Raw genomic sequence first — 16829 nt, forward strand, 5'->3', positions numbered from 1 at the left:
GTCTCAGTCAGACAATCAGATATCAGACTCCCTTACGGACAGAAAACAGACGAGTGGGAAATATTATATTCAATGTCCCTATCAATGAAGATGCCAGTTACTAGGTAAACCTTGACCGAAAAGCGTGTGTAGAAACACAATATGTATAATCTACTGGACAAAAGGGAAGGACATTGAGAGAATAATATTTGTGTGCTGGGAAGAGAGTGATTAATTTCTAACAGGGAGGAATTACATAAGAGTCTCATGCTCTACCGACTGAGCTAGCTGGGCACCCAGTGGGAGAAATCACATAAAAAAATAAAACTGTGCCCTGAAAATTATGGAACTCACCTCCTGGGGACGGTCCCTGCTCTGGCCCTGATCCTGGGAGGAAAGTTCCCTAAGTGACACCAGCTCAGCTCTGACCATGAACAGCCAGGGAGACGGGCCCAGACTCCCAGGAGGAGGCGGAGGGGACATAGAGAGAGTCCTGAGGGGATGAGGAGGCCACCTCAGGGGGCACCTGGACGCCCTGAGCCAGGGGGTCAGAGCACAGAGCTGGGGGAGGCAGGACCTGTCCCTCATGGGCTCAGTCAGCAGGGGACACAGTGGTGCATCCAGGCCTGGGCACCAGGGGGCACTCAGGGGCTGCTGCTGAAGGGCTGGGCTCATCAGAGCTGCAACCTGTTCCCTGGCCCTGCCTGGTGCCCTGTGCTCAGGGCTCACAGCTGTGACCTGCCACCCCCTGGGCCCCACACAGCCCCACCCCTGCCCTCACCCTGTCATCCTCAGGCACAGGGACCCAAACCAGGGCCCAGGACCTAGGAAGGGATCAAAACCAGGGGGTCCTCATTTGCATGAGTGGGCCCTCCCTCCCCCAGACTATGAAGAGGGGAAGGGAGAGGTGTGGGGAGCTCTGCTTCAGCTGTGGGGCCTCAGGAGGCAGGACTCAGGGATGACCTCCACCATGGCCTGGGCCCCTCTCCTCCTCACCCTCCTGGCTCACTGCACAGGTGACTGGATGAGGGGACAGGGGAAGGGGCCTTGGGAAGACACATGGGCCCTGCTTCCTCCTCTTGTCTCTAGACCCAGACTCACCATCTCTGTGTCTCCCCCTCTTGCAGGATCCTGGGCCCAGTCTGTGCTGACTCAGCCGTCCTCAGTGTCGGGCTCCCCGGGCGACAGGGTCACCATCTCCTGCACTGGAAGCAGCTCCAACATTGGGGGTAATAATGTGCACTGGTACCAGCAGCTCCCAGGAAAGGCCCCCAAACTCCTCATCTATGGTACTAACAGTAGACCCTCAGGGATTCCGGACCGATTCTCTGGCTCCAAGTCTGGCAACTCGGCCTCCCTGACCATCACGGGGCTGCAGGCTGAGGACGAGGCCGTCTATTACTGCGACTCATGGGACGATAGTATCAATGGTCCCACAGTGCTGCAGGCCTGTGGGGAAGTGAGACAAAAACCCCTCTGGTCTGCGAGGGGGTGAGCTCTCCAGCAGCTGCCTGTTCAGCTCAGCCTGTGACCTGTGGCTTCTGCTTATTCCCTCGCTGACGCCCTGGGCCCAGGTTCATCCGGGGACCCTGCCTGGGGGTGAACGGTCCTCCCTCCCCTCCGGCCTCCATGTCACTCAGAGCAGCGCTTTCCCAGCTCAGGGTCCTGGAGGAAGGGAAGGCCTCTCCCCACCCATGGGCCCCGTTCCCTCCCCCTGGGCTGCACTCCCTGCGCCTGGGAGGCTGAGATGAGTGACAGCTGTCTGGCCCGCCCCTGCCTGGGGCTCAGCGCTGTGTGCTGTGCTGGAAGGACCCCTGGCCTCTTCCATCCCATCAGGATCTACTCCCTTTAAGCCGTGCAACTGATTTGCATTTGCTCTGTGATTTTAAGCACAAAAATCAGCAACTCACAGCTGTCACTATAGCAGATTGGGGGGTGCCATGTGGGCCCTGAAGGGGGTGGTCCCAGTGGGTGAAGGGTCCAGGAGGAGACACTTCCGGCTGTGACCACCTGGCTCTGGGAGTGTGGACAGCATGGGGACCCGGCAGGGAGCGCTGTCACACTGTGTCTGTGAAAGCAGCTGAGAGACTGGCTCTTACCTGTCCTCAGTACAAGAAATAGCAGAACTTGCAGCCACGTCTGATGGCTGAGGTCAAGGCAATGTATTCTGGGATGGCTTTGCAGTAGACACTGCACAGCGGCATTATGTCGTACACCTGACACTAATTAATGTCAATTACATCTCAATTAAAAAATAAATTAAAATAAATCTGAATCTTCTGTTTCCAAAAAACCAGCCCGTGGAAGTCTCTAGCAGCTTTATTAACCCCCTAGACCATTGGTTCTCAACCTTGGCTGCACATTCGAATCACCTGGGAATCTTGTTAAAATCCTGTACCGGCTGCTGGCTCCTTGGTCATTGCCCATCAGCTCATTCTGACCTGGAACCTCCGTACTGACATGTTACTTAGGACATCTGTGTCCACATCTAGCATGATTGTCCCGTCATTTTTAGTTTTCTATCATTTTCCAGAAGCATGTGTCGCTGTGACAACGGCTTTAAAACCAACAAGGACAGGTTACATCTTCTTAAATGTTTTAGAGAAATTTGGATGTAAATGAATTGGAACCATTTGATCTGCTGACCTGTACAGGGCCTGTGAAACGGTGCCTTTCCCAATTCCGGGAAGTCGTCCCTCAGCATTTTCTGTTTTATAAGAACATTGGGCTCTTACTTATTCCATCGTTGCTGCAGCCACACTTGTGTCTTCTAAGGAAAGTAAGCATGTTATCTATCTATCTATCTATCTATCTATCTATCTATCATCTATCTATCTATTTGTATAAAAGGCTACTATGCAAAGTGTCCCCTCGGGAGTTTGACCGGGAGCCTGGCAGTTCAATGGCTCCCTATGACATGCGCTGACCAACAATGGCCAATGTGGAACATGGCGAGCGAGCACAGGCAGGGCGCTGAGGGTGAGAAGGAAGGAGGAGGCCGGGAAGTGGGGAATCTGATTGGCCCTGATCACCAGCCAGGCCTAGGGACCCTACCGGTGCATGAATTTTGGGCACCTGTACTCTAATGTTTAAATAAAGGTTAGAAATCTTAGCATTTTCATGTTTTTATTTTTGCACATGTGACCAGCAGGCGGCACTGTGGGACTTCTCTGAGGTTCATGCAAGCTGCTCAGTGAGGACCATTTACTGACAGGAGCCCCATGGCCATGCTCTGTGCTCCCTGAAGGGAAAGCAGCAGCCACATCCTCTGAGCAGGGACCCTGGTGTGGTCCCAGCAGGTGCTTCCTCCCGGGGCCCCCAAGGGGTGAACCCACCTCCATGCTCCTCAGTCTGGGGTGTGAGCTGAGCTCCAGCCCCAGGGCCCAGAAAGGGGCTGGGCAGTCCCTGGAGGGACCCCCATTTGCATGGCAGCCCCTCCTCTGGCAGAGGGTGGGGGAGAAAAGGAGGCCTGGTCAGCCCAGCCCCACTGTGGGCTCAGGGCTGTGAGCACCATGGCCTGGACTCCTCTGCTCCTCGCGCTCCTCTCTCACTGCACAGGTAGGGACAGGCCTGGGACCAGGCTCCTTCCCTTCCTGCTCAGGCTCCTGGGAAACGTCCCCTGTTCCCTGCCCATCACTGACAGTGTCTGTGTCTGCAGGGTCCCTCTCCCAGATTGTGGTGACTCAGCCGCCCTCCCTCTCTGCATCTCCGGGAGCCACAGCCAGACTCACCTGCACCCTGAGCAGTGGCTCCAGTGTTGGCAGCTATGGCATTTCCTGGTTCCAGCAGAAGCCAGGGAGCCCTCCCCGGTACCTCCTATGGTATAAATCAGACTCAGATAAGCACCAGGGCTCCGGGGTCCCCAGCCGCTTCTCTGGATCCAAAGACGCCTCGGCCAATGCGGGGGTCCTGACCATCTCGGGGCTGCAGCCTGAGGACGAGGCCGACTATTACTGTAAATTATGGGACGGCAGCTCTTCGAGTCACACAGTGGTGCAGACCCACAGGGAAGTGAGACAAAAAACTCCTCTCCGCTCTCCTGGCCTGACCTTGGCCCCTGCTCCGGCTCCGCCCAGTTCTGGCTCAGCCGTGACTGTGCTGATAGGTGTCCATCCGGCACTGGGTGATGCTGGGACCCGGGGTCCGGACAGGGTCACAGCTTTGACGTCAGGTCAGCGTTTCCATTGATTTGTTGCTCATGGAATGTGTGCCAGGCTTACGGTCTCACAGGTAACATTCCTCAGGGATGAAGGTTCCCATGGAGACAATGGAGGAGGCTGAGTCACATTCATTCAGGTCGAGCTCAGCTCAGAGTTGAGGAGTGACTGAGAGAGGATCCTGGTCCGAGGGCTCATATATGAATTTTGCATTAAAACCCACCTACAGTAATGAAGTGTATTCTGTATAACAGCCGGGAACTATCAAAATGTGAAAATAACAACATCCCATCTGCAGCCACATGCATATGAGCTCCTCGAGGATAAAGCTGAGAGGAAAAATTAAAGCCGAGTGTGCGGAACGGAGAAGCGAACACCGTTTCTGCGACGGTGTGGCCTGTAGTGCCTGAGACAGACCTGAAGAGCCGGGACCCGGGCAGGGGGAGGGTCGCCCAGGGTTTCTCCCAACAATGATGACAGCATCACCCGCCGCCTTGTGAGGGCGACTCACATGGCTCCTCCTCGGTGTGAACTGACCGAGGGCCGCGTAGAGGTTTAAGCCTTGACCTTGGTCCAGAGGGTCCGACATGCGGAAGGCACCGCACAAGTGGCCGAAGCTAAAGGCGCCGCCAGGGCGGCCCTGATGCCTCGCCGCGGGGGAGCTGTGAACGCGTCCTGCTCGCAGCAGCCAGGCCCCTTAGTTCGCAGGAGCCGGTGCCTGAGGCCCCAGCCCATGGAGTGAGCGACTGCCTCTGTGCTGGGAGGTGACATCACAGGGATCCAAGGGCAAAGTCAGGGTGCCCTCTGGGAGGCTGGGGTGGGGAGGGCTGGCGGGCTCTGCATCAGGGACCAGTAGGGGGCAGGGTGCTGGGCCTGGTCCTCAGGCTGGACCCCTGAGAGGGTCAGGGCAGCTGTGCCTCCTGGATGGAGCCTGAGAACCTTGGGTTCCTGGGCGGGGGTCCAGGCGGTCTCTTGTTTCTGTCATAAGTCAGTGTCCTGGGGGCCCGGCCAGACTTCTGCTGGACCCCGTGTGGCTGCTGACTGCTGGGTTTTGATGCGTCACAGAATTCCAGGATGAAGTCATTCCGTGTTTATCACGAGGAGTTACATAGAGAACACGACCCGCCTTCCCAAGATGCTCGATAGAGACAGCCTCAGCCTGAAGGGCACCCAGAGGACCTGTGGACAGCAGGAGGACCTGAAGGGACAGGGACCGAGGTTTTGCAGGAACAGGGCAGCCAGGGCGCTGGGGGAGCTGGGCACGTGCAGGGCACCAGTTTGACATGAGGAAGGGCCAGCAGGCGGGGCTTCGAGGGGAGCTGAAGATTTGGGGGTGGAGGGGAGGAGCAGGGGGGCCTCACTGAGGGTTCTGGGCTGGGGGACCTGCCTGAGCAGAAGGGACCAGGCTCTAGTGTCTGAGGAGAGAGCGCCCGAGGGACGCGGTTTCCTGGTCACTGGCACCGACCAGCATCCCCGTGAGCCTCAGTGTGGGGACCGTGGGGGCATCTGCAGGTTGAGGCCGAGGCGGATTCGGGCGCAGGGAGGAGGCGTGGCTTCTGTGCTCACTGCCCAGGCTTCCCCACATCCGCACACACAGCACAAGCCACGTCCAGCTTCTTCCCCAAATGAGGAAACATGTCAGGAAATGCAGACGGGGATTTTAACGTATAAACATGTTAGCACCGCAAAGAGAAAATCGGTGCAAGACACACGTGACACAGGCCAGCAGAACACACAGATGGAAGAATATAAAGTCAGTTCCTGAAATTCAACAACTCCCACGTGCTGCGAGCTCCCCTGGTAAATGTGAAGCCGATGAAACTGTGTTACTTTTTAATGAATCCCTAACTCAGATCAGATGTGTATGAAACTGCAAATGCCTTAAAGGGTTTGAACTGTTTGCTGAATGGTCCTTCTATGAATGTGACCCTGAGGGTTTTTCTGGAAAGTTCCTCTCTCCTTCATTGACCTGAACAGCCCCCGGGAGCTCATCACACCTGAGCAGCTCCCTCACCTGTGACGCTGGACACGAGGCTCACTGTGCATGAATTTGTGCAGCATCTTCACTGGAAGAGAAACCACATTCATTTGTCATTTGTGACTGTTTGAGCTCATCACACAGGCGCGGACCTGGGAGTGAAACGCTGAGGGATCCGCACAGAGATCCCATCGCAGTGTCTGGGCTCAGACCTTGGGTGTGGGAACAGGGACAGGGACCTGGGAGCCCACAGCCAGCTGGGCTCTCAGGGCTTTGGGGCAGAGGAGGGTGTGTCCTCCCACCAGCAGGGGGCGCTGTGGGGCTGCCAGGCGATCAGCACACAGCTGTTCAGTGAGACCTTCACACACAGGCACCTGCACTGTGGGCTCCCTGCTGTCCTTGGGGGCCTGGCAGCGCCCCCTGAGCAGGCACCTGTGTGTGGTCTCAGCAGGTGCTTCCTCCCAGGGGCCCCCATGGGGTGAGCCCACCTCCATGCCCCTCAGTCTGGGGTGTGAGCTGAGCTCCAGCCCCAGGACCCAGGGAGGGGCTGGGCAGTCCCTGGTGGGACCCTCATTTGCATGGCAGCCCCTCCTCTGGCAGAGGGTGGGGGAGAAAAGGAGGCCTGGGAAGTGAGACAAAAACCTCCTCTCTGCTCTCCTGGCCTGACCTTGGCCCCTGCTGGTGGCTCCACCCAGTCGTGGCTCAGCCATGACTGTGCTGATAGGTGTCCCGCTGGCACCGGGTGATGCTTGGACCCGGGGTCCTGACAGTGTCACAGCTTTGACGTCAGGTCAGCGTTTCTAATGATTTGTTGCTCATGGAATGTGTGCCATGTTCACGTTCTCACAGGTAACATTCCTCAGGGATGAAGGTTCCCATGGAGACATTGGAGGAGGCTGATTCAGATTCATTCAGGACCCTGCCTGTGCACACGGGTCCCTGCATCTCCCCTGATCCTCCAGCTTCTCCAGGGACCGGGACCAGGACAGACAGCCCCGGCCAAGTGCCCCGGCCCAGGCAGCAGCACTGGGGAGAAAGGCGTCATTTTTATGCACCAGCACCGGTGACATCTCAGCAACACTCTGCCCCAATGACACAACCACATCCTCAGGACATGGGGGTCCTCAGCCCGGTCGCTGGGGCTCAGTGGTTGAGCGTCGACATGTGAACCAGGACGTCAGGGTTGTATCCCGGGTCAGGGGACATGCCCAGGTTACATGCACCTTCCCCAGTGGGGGTGTGCATGCGGCAGCCAGTCGATGATCCTCTGTCATCATTGATGCTTCTCTCTCTCTCTCTCTCTGCCTCTTCCTTCCTCTCTGAAATCAATAAAAATATATTTAAAAAAAGAAAGAAATGTTGGCTCTCTTTTTGATCCCATGTCAGCTAGCGCAGAGGCCCCTGTCACAGCTTGAGGATGAGGCTGAGCATCACTGACCAGCCCACCCCAGGGCCCCGCCCTCCTCCCAGCACAGCCCGGGGGTGTGAGTCCCCTTCCTGGGCTCCCAGTCTCTCCCGGGAGGTGCTGACTCCAGGTTGAATTATCATCATCATCATCGTTACATTTCAGAGGATCCTGTTCAGTGAGCACAAGAGAAATGAGTTGGTAGCTCATCCCCTTGCCGTCTCCCACCCACACCCCCGGGTCAGCAGGAGGTCACAGGTTCTGGCAGCTTCCCTGGGGGCAGGACAGACAGAGTAGAGCACAGCTGAGTCTGGAGGAGGAAGGTCACTGTCCTCACCCCCAGGTCAGGAGCGCCCTCTGCAGACTCGGGCGGGGAGGCCTGAGGGACACGATGGTGCCTGCAGGCCCTGCTCTGAGGGGAGGTCCATCCTGGAACCAGAAGGAAGATCTTCCGGGGCTTCCCCAGCGTTTCTCCAGGGGCCTGGACAGGAAGGCTGGTGTCTAAGGGTCTCACCGACATCCCATGGCTGTGTTCTTAAAGGGCCAGACCGAATATTACACAAATTACTGATTATTATTATTGATGGTTTCCTGTGACTTTTCCCCTCCATCGATCTGCCATGGCCCCCCCACACACATTCAGTGTCTTCAGCTCTTTGTGTGGCCATTGCGTGGGGACGACGAAGAGACTGCTCCCCCTAATCCCACACCCAGCTCATCACAGAGGGCCCAGCGCAGAAGGCACTGCATCATCAGCCAACAACCCCCCGTTCACGGGACGGATGAGCGAGTCCACAGAGACAGACTGAGTGAGTGACATGCGTGTCAGGAGCCCCTCCCGTCTGTGAAGAGGGAGGAGCCCAGGGCTGTGTCCCAGGCTCATGTCCCTTCTCAGCCCCCCGCCCTCAGGACCCTCAGCACCATGACCTCCCCTGAAGGCTGGGGCACAGCTGACTGTTTATGAACGAGTGAGGCCGCATCTCTAACTGCCTCCCAGACCAGCACCTCCCAGTCACGTCCGTGCTGGCACCTCCCAGGCTGGGCCCAGGAGTGAGACGCTGCAGTGAGCGCCAGCCTCTGTGCCAGTCAGACCAGATGTGGGAACAGACAGTGGCCTGGGAGCTGCAGACACCAGCTGGGCCCAGGGCTTTGGACCAGGGCGATGTAGTGTGTGCTGAGGCCAGCAGGGGGCGCTGTGGGATCGCCCTGTGGCCCCCACCCAGCTGCTCACTAAGGACTTTCCTTCCACTCACAGGAGCCTGGACCTGGGCGCTGGGCCCTGTGCGCCCTGATGGGGACCAGCTGTGTCTGTGCTGGCAGCGCCCCCTGAGCAACAGCCTCTGTGCTGTCTCAGCAGGTGCTTCCCCTCAGGGCCCCCCAAGGGGTGAGCCCACCTCCATGCCCCTCAGTCTGGGGTGTGAGCTGAGCTTCAGCCCCAGGGCCCAGGGAGGGGCTGGGCAGTCCCTGGACGGACCTCATTTGCATGGCAGCCCCTCCCCTGGCAGAGGGTGGGGAGAAAAGGAGGCCTGGGCAGCCCAGCCCCACTGTGGGCTCAGGGCTGTGAGCACCATGGCCTGGACTCCTCTGCTCCTCGCGCTCCTCTCTCACTGCACAGGTAGGGACAGGCCTGGCACCCGGCTTCTTCCCTTCCTGCTCAGGCTCCTGGGAAACTTCCCCTGGACCCTGCCCGTCACTGACAGTGTCTGTGTCTGCAGGGTCCCTCTCCCAGCCGGTGCTGACTCAGCCGCCCTCCCTCTCTGCATCTCCGGGAGCCACAGCCAGGCTCACCTGCACCCTCAGCAGTGGCTTCAATGTTGGCAACTACTGGATATCCTGGCACCAGCAGAAGCCAGGGAGCCCTCCCCGTTTCCTCCTGTCCTACTATTCAGACTCAGATAAGGGCCAGGGCTCTGGGGTCCCCAGCCGCTTCTCTGGATCCAAAGATGCCTCGGCCAATGTGGGGCTCCTGACCATCTCGGGGCTGCAGCCTGAGGACCAGGCTGAGTATTACTGTAACACGTGGGATGGCAGCTCTAACACTCACAGTGGTCCAGACCCACAGGGAAGTGAGACAAAAACCTCCTCTCCGCTCTCCTGGCCTGACCATGGCCCCTGCTGGTGGTGTCTAAATCCCTCAACGCCCTTAGGACACTCAGCATCACACATTTCACGTGAAGACTGGGTGTGAGCCACTTTTTATGAACGTGTGAGGCAGTATTTCTAATTGCCTCTCAGACCTTCACCTCCTTGTTAAGGGAGAAACCATGTAAGACCCGATCCTTATGGCTAAAGAGGGACCATTTGAGTGGTCACTCGCCCCAGAACCCTCCCGGTTACCCCATGTCCTTCCTCCTTTCCGCCCTCAGAGTGTTTTCTGGTCCAGAGTCCTGGAGACTCCCTGTGCCCAGCCGCGTGCAGCCCGCCTCCTCCTTCCCTCCTACATTGTTCTTTTCCAACCACGTGGCTTCGTACCTGCTGTGCTGCTCTCCCATCCCCACTGCTCCCCAACCCCCGGTCCCCTCCCGGTTGGAGAAGCCTTGCGTCCTATTGGGCCTCTTCTGCAGCGACTCCGCATAGAGAACAGAGTTTACTCACGTCTCTAGATGCACCATAAAGGCCTCCTCTGAGAGGAGACCAGCTCCCCAGTGTCCCAGATAGCGACACAGTCCCTCTTTCATGTGACTGATAGAGGCTGTTATGCTCAAAAGAGTGTTTATTTCTGGATGCCTTCCCACTCTCATGTGTAAGCCTCTACCAGCACAGAGAATCTACACTAATAAAAGAGAAAAATGGTAATTGGCGTACGATGCTACCCTTTTCATTGGCTAGTCAGGGCTATATGCAAATTAACTGCCAACTAAGATTGGCAGTTAACTGCCAACAAGATGGCGGTTAAGTTGCATATGTAGGCACAATGCAGGGAGGCGAAAGGGAAAGCAGGAAGAAGCCCCCTGCCACTGACAGTGATCGGAAACCCAGGGGGGAGCTAAGAGCTGGGGGGCATGATCAGAGAATCAGGTGCGTTTTCCGCCCTGGCCAGTGATAGCAGGAAGTAGGGGTGGAGCCAGCGATGGGAGCTGGGCACGGTTGAAGCTGGCAGTCCCAGGAGCTAGGGGTCCCTTGCCTGGGCCTAAAGCGAAGCCCACAATCACGGGGCCGCTGCAGCTGCGGGTCTCCGCTGCCCAGGCCGGACGCCTCAGCCAGAGGTGTTAGGCCTGGGCTGGGGTGGAGGCTGCAACCGCGGGGACCTGGGGGTCCCCTGCCCAGGCCTGACACCTCTGCCGGAGGCCTCAGGCCTGGTCAAGGGGCCGATCCGGTGATTGGTGATCGGAGGGTGATGAGGGTCAACTCCTCTGGCTGAGGCATCAGGCCTGGGTGGGGGGCAGAGTCGGGGATTGGGGGGATATGATGGTCCCCTTGGCCAGGCCTGAAGCCTGGGTCAGAGGCATCAGGCTTGGGCGGGGGGTGGAGCAAGCGATCAGAGGGAGATGGGGGTCCCCTGCCAGGCATGATTCCTGGGCCAGAGGCCTCAGGCCTGGGCGGGGGTCAGGGCCAGTGATCGGGGGGAGATGGGGGTCCCCTGTCTAAGCCTGACACCTCTGGCGGAGGGTCAGGGCTGGGCAAGGGGCCGATCAGGCGATTGGAGGGTGATGGTGGTCAATGCCTGAGGGCTCCCAGTATGTGAGAGGGGGCAGGCTGGGCTGAGGGACACCCCCCCCCCCCAGTGCACGAATTTCATGCACCGGGCCCCTTGTGTAATAATATTCTTTCAATCAGACCCAAGAACCTTCCTCACTGACCAATGCTGGTGACAGATTTCTGGGCATTTAGCCTCAGTTCCTGGAGGACACTGCGCCTGGGCACGTGACCAGCAGGTGGGGCTGTGGCTCTGCCCTGGGTTTGGCCTGGGGTTCCTCCCAGCTGGGGACGTCCTAGTGGCCTCTGGATTGGGAGAGTCCCTACAGCCAGACAATGAGGAAGGAAGGAAGGAAGGAAGGAAGGAAGGAAGGAAGGAAGGAAGGAAGGAAGGAAGGAAGGAAGGAAGGAAGGAAGGAAGGAAGGAAGGAGGGGTTCTTCTGTTTGTTTAAACAGAAAGGAGTGTCAGGGCTCCTGAGACCCAGGCCTATCGAGGAGTGTGACACAGGGAAAGGGAGCCCCACGCCGACATCACGGCACCGTCTACAGTCAGGAGGCTCGCTCCACTCCCCCTGGTCCCTGGGAGCCCCCGAAGCCCTCACTCTCTCCCACTCACTCACCTACATCAGGTCTCGGCGAGCTGTGAAGGCAGCGCAGAGGTAAATGGTCGCTACACTGGCCTTGAAGACACCACTGAGCCTGGTCCTGGAAATCTCCTCCCATCGTTTCCCTGAACAGCCCCTAGGAGCCCCTCAAGCCAGATGGACGAGTCATCACGTGGGACGTTGGATAAAGAGCTCACTGGGCATTAACGTGGCAGCACCTTCACTGGAACCGAAACCAAATTAATTTATCAGTCACGTCCGTGCTGGCACCTCCCAGGCTGGGCCCAGGAGTGAGACGCTGCAGTGAGCGCTGTGTCTGTGCCACTCAGACCAGGAACAGGGACAGTGGCCTGGGAGCTGCAGACACCAGCTGGGCCTCAGGCCTTTGGACCAGGGCGATGTAGTGTGTGCTGCGGCCAGCAGGGGGCGCTGTGGGATCGCCCTGTGGCCCCCACCCAGCTGCTCACTAAGGACTTTCCACTCACAGGAGCCTGGACCTGGGGGCTAGGCCCTGTGCGCCCTGATGGGGACCAGCTGTGTCTGTGCTGGCAGCGCCCCCTGAGCAACAGCCTCTGTGCTGTCTCAGCAGGTGCTTCCCCCCAGGCCCCCCCAAGGGGTGAGCCCACCTCCATGCCCCTCAGTCTGGGGTGTGAGCTGAGCTCCAGCCCCAGGGCCCAGGGAGGGGCTGGGCAGTCCCTGGAGGGACCCCCATTTGCATGGCAGCCCCTCCCCTGGCAGAGGGTGGGGGAGAAAAGGAGGCCTGGGCAGCCCAGCCCCACTGTGGGCTCAGGGCTGTGAGCACCATGGCCTGGACTCCTCTGCTCCTTGCGCTCCTCTCTCACTGCACAGGTAGGGACAGGCCTGGGACCCGGCTTACCCCCCAGCATCACTCCTCTCTAGCTCAGTGTCTTGAAAAACTTTCTTTGGGTCCCTGAGTCCTCACCCATGATTATCTGTGTTCACAGGGTCCCTTTCCCAGTTTGTGGTGACTCAGCCGCCCTCCCTCTCTGCATCTCAGGGAGCCACAGCCAGACTCACCTGCACCCTGAGCCGTGATGTCAGTATTGGTAACAAATATATATACTGGTTCCAGCAGAAGCCTGGGAGCCCTCCCCGGTACCTCCTGAGATATAACTCAGACTCAGATAAGAACCAGGGCTCCGGGGTCCCCAGCCGCTTCTCTGGATCTAAAGACACTTCGGCCAATGCAGGGCACCTGCTCATCTCGGGGCTGCAGCCTGAGGATGAGACGGACTATTACTGTCTGATCGGGCACAATAACACTTGTCACAGTGACACACACAGATGGGGAAGTGGGACAAAAACCTCTCCCTCCGCCCTAGCAGGTTTAGATCAGTGGATAGAGCTTCGGCCTGCAGACTGAAGGGTCCTGGTTTTGATTCCTGTCAAGGGCACGTACCTTGGTTGCAGGCTTCTATCCGACCCAGGCCCTGGTCGGGGCTCATGCAGGAGGCAACCCATCGATGTGTTTCTCTCACATCGATGTTTCTCTCTGTCTTTCCCTCTCTCTTCCACTCTTTCTAAAAATCAATGGAAAAAAACCCTCAGGTGAGGATTAAAAAAATAAACAATAAAACCAAAAAAACCTAGTTCTCCCAGAGTTTTGGGTTATGACAACTGAACATTTTAAAATAACCTGTGTATATGCAACTCTTTCCTGGAAGTCTCTTTCATCCGTGATGGGTCTACTCTCAGTGTTCTGTCCCACGCATCTCAAGGGCCAGAAGAACAGAAACACAACCAAAACCATCATAGTTAGGATGGCATGGAAATGCGGCCTGTTCTCTGTGAGGAGTAAAACTAGAGACTGAGGGCCAACCTTTCCCCCTTGAAATAAGGAACATTCGTTCTTTTCCCACCAAACCCCAGTTCTCATTCCCACCCCGGACCTAGGGTCCTGTTGGGTCTTCAAACTGAAAGCAGCAAGAATGCTCACCTGTCTAATTGTCTCACTGTCTTTGTCAGCCAATCAAAAGCCCGGAATTTGTACCATCTCCTCGTGCTCAGAGACCCCCTGGAATCACAGGGGAGGACGCTGTGAGGGCCAGAGAAGGGGTGGACAGTTTGTGTCACAGGGAATACAGGCTCCATAAAGCCCTGACTCACCACGCAATGGAATTAGAATAAAACGCACTGAGGAACTATGGAAGGAACTCACAGCCGGACAGCTCCCTTACGTACTCGTCACAGGCATCAGCAGGACAAGAAACCGCCCTGACCTGGACTTCAGTTGACACAGATCACCTGCTAAAAAAAAAAAAAAATTCCGTGAGAAAAATAATGTAATTATCGGGGTATGAAAATAGAAAGGAATTTTATTTTATTATTTTTTCAAAAATATTTTTTTATTGATTTCAGAGAGAAAGGGGGTGGGAGAGAGATGAAAACATCAATGATGAGAGAATCATTGATTGGCTGCTTTCTGCAAGCTCTCTACTGGGGATCCCACTGGGCGTGAGAATACACATGACTACAGATCCTTAAGAAAGAGCACTGAGCCTGGCCAGTGTGGCTCAGTGGTGGGGCATCAACCTCTGAACCAGGAGGTCAGGGTTCGATTCCGGATTCCCGGTCAGGGCACATGCCAAGGTTGCTGGCTCCATCCCGGGTAGGGGGCATGCAGGAGGCAGCTGACTGGTGATCCTCTCTCATCATTGGTGTTTCTGTTTCTCCCTCTCCCTTCCTCTCTGAAATCAATAAAAATTATATTTAAAAAAAAATCCAGGTGCAAAACCCAGAGCCCTCCCAGGAGGGCTGGGTGGAGGAAATGGGCTGGAGGACAGGTGCTCTGGGACCAGCAGGGGGCGCTGGTGCACTGGGACTGAGAGCTCAGGGCTCTGGGCCAGGCAGCTGGGAACACACTCTACTGGCCCCTGCACACTTGGGCAGGCAGGTCCTCACTCAAGTGTGACTTCCCTGCACCTGGGGCCCAGGAGCCACATGAGCCCTCAGCTCTGACACCCACACTTGTCTCCTATCCCAGCCCTCCCTCATGGATCCAATTTACAAAACAGACACAGGACACTAATAAGTTTGCTAGAAAAATGATCTCCGCTGCTCCATGCACACGGCAGAGGAGACACCTCAGAGGGGCTTTCTCAACGTCAGCAGTGAGGCCTCGGCACAGAGTCCCGGGGACTCCCCAGCACGGTCACGTGTCCTCCCCACCTCCTCACCCCTGAACCCCGAGTTTCCCCATGGGGAGATGAGAGAGTGAAAGGCTCGGGCGGTCCTCGCCCATCACTTCTGCCACCTTCTGACCTGCCATCCAGGGTCCTAAGTCAGAAGCTGCAGGCTCTGCCCTTGGTGTCTAAGCCTTTATTTACATAAGTTGAAATATGGTGCTCGCCCTCCCTCCCTCCCTCCTCTCTCCCTCCCTTCCTCCTTCCCTCATTCTCTCTCTCCTGCCCTGGGCCACTCCATCCCAGAACCCCAGGTCCGGAAGGAGGTCACTAGAACCTCGATGAAGCGGAGGAGGAGGCAGACAGTCTGTGTGGGGGCCCAGCATCTGCCTCTTTCTAGATCCCCCAGGGGACAGCAGGGTGACCCTGGGGCAGGACTAGGGGGAAGCTGATTTGCATGAGGCCCTTCTCCCCTAATGGGTGAGGGAGGCATGAAAAGGCCCAGGACTCCCCCCTGCAGCCCAGGAGCCTGAGGAGCCACATCCTGTGAGTGTCCCCACCATGGTCTGGACGGTGCTTCTGCTCCAGCTCCTGGCGCACAGCTCAGGTCAGAGGAAGGGCCTCTGCATCCTTGGGGGGTGGACGGACAGACGGACACATAAAAGCTGGGTTGTGGGGTGACCCTGTCTCCCATAATAACACTCATGTCTCTCTCCTGTTGGTTTCAGGGGTGGATTCTCAGACTGTGGTGACCCAGGAGCCGTCAATGTCAGTATCTCCAGGAGGGACAGTCACACTCACCTGTGGCCTCAGCTCTGGGGCCGTCTCTAGTGGTAACTACCCTGGCTGGTTCCAGCAGACCCCAGGCAAGCCTCCACGCCAGCTCATCTACAGCACAAACAGCCGCCCCTCTGGGGTCCCTGATCGCTTCTCTGGCTCCATCTCTGGGAACAAGGCCGCCCTCACCATCTCGGGGGCCCAGCCGGAGGACGAGGCCAACTATCACTGTCTCACGCACTTGGGCAGCACTTTACATTCACACAGCGATGCAGACGCACAGGGAAGTGCAACCAAAACCTCCTTCTAGGCCAGTGATGGGAACCTTCTGAGCTCGGCGGGTCAGCATTTTGGAAAACCCTAACTTAACTCTGGTGCCGTGTCACATAGAGAAATTTTTTGATCTTTGCAACCACAGTAAAACAAAGATTTATATTTTTGATATTTATTCTATGTATTTAAATGCCATTTAACAAAGAAAAATCAACCAAAACAATGAGTTCGCGTGTCACCGCTGACACGCGTGTCATAGGGTCGCCATCACGGTAGGCGTGGAATGGCTCGGTTCTAGCTGCGGGGCATCAGGACCAAGACATCCCTGTGCTCCTGCCTCCCGCCCCTGGGACGCTCTCCCTAAGCCCAGGTCTGAGGTCCCTTCTGTCTCCTGCAGGGGGAGCAGCGGACCTGTTGGCCCTGAGGGCTCCCGGGCTGACCTCTGACCTGGTGAGCTGGGACAGAGGTGACTGACCCTCAGGGGTTCAGCCTGTTTCCCGGCTCCTGACTGGTGCCCATGGCCGCCCTGACCTCCTCTGGGCTGGGCCACCCCCAGTCCAATGAGGAGCCTGAAGGTCACAGTCACAGATCCCATCTCAACCTGGGGAGTGCGGTGGCCGTCCGGCCGGCCCTCCCCTGGGACTCAGCGCTGTATAGTGGCGCTCGGGACAGTGTGAGACCCAGATGGGAAACCAGGTGCCACACCTTCGCCTCAGAGTGCGGTGGACAAATGTGATCACGTGATGCGGGGTCACATGACCAGAGACCCCTGCGATCCAGCCCCGTCTGGAAGGTGATGCCTCAGAGAGAGAGAATGTGAAGAAAAGGGTCGGATACGATCTCCTCTCTTTTCAGTCCTCAAAGGAGAAAAATCCG

The 16829-nt window shown here is 57.3% G+C and overlaps 4 gene segments (V, D, J or C); all 4 read left to right on the forward strand.

Moving 5' to 3' along the window:
* Positions 1 to 881: 881 nt before the first annotated feature.
* Positions 882 to 1489, forward strand: LOC132221912 (immunoglobulin lambda variable 1-40-like). The segment is given in 2 exon segments: positions 882 to 995; positions 1107 to 1489. Coding segments are annotated over 2 exon segments (426 nt in total).
* Positions 1490 to 3478: 1989 nt separating this feature from the next.
* Positions 3479 to 4878, forward strand: LOC132222246 (immunoglobulin lambda variable 5-45-like). The segment is given in 3 exon segments: positions 3479 to 3537; positions 3638 to 4074; positions 4714 to 4878. Coding segments are annotated over 3 exon segments (648 nt in total).
* A 4190-nt stretch (positions 4879 to 9068) lies between these two features.
* Positions 9069 to 15344, forward strand: LOC132222247 (probable non-functional immunoglobulin lambda variable 5-48). The segment is given in 3 exon segments: positions 9069 to 9134; positions 12726 to 13106; positions 15304 to 15344. Coding segments are annotated over 3 exon segments (468 nt in total).
* Positions 15345 to 15372: 28 nt separating this feature from the next.
* On the forward strand, positions 15373 to 16005 carry LOC132221913 (immunoglobulin lambda variable 8-61-like). The segment is given in 2 exon segments: positions 15373 to 15510; positions 15632 to 16005. Coding segments are annotated over 2 exon segments (405 nt in total).
* The last annotated feature ends 824 nt before the right edge of the window (positions 16006 to 16829 follow it).

The sequence above is a fragment of the Myotis daubentonii genome, chromosome 19 (genome assembly GCF_963259705.1).
Source record: "Myotis daubentonii chromosome 19, mMyoDau2.1, whole genome shotgun sequence".
Taxonomy (NCBI): domain Eukaryota; kingdom Metazoa; phylum Chordata; class Mammalia; order Chiroptera; family Vespertilionidae; genus Myotis; species Myotis daubentonii.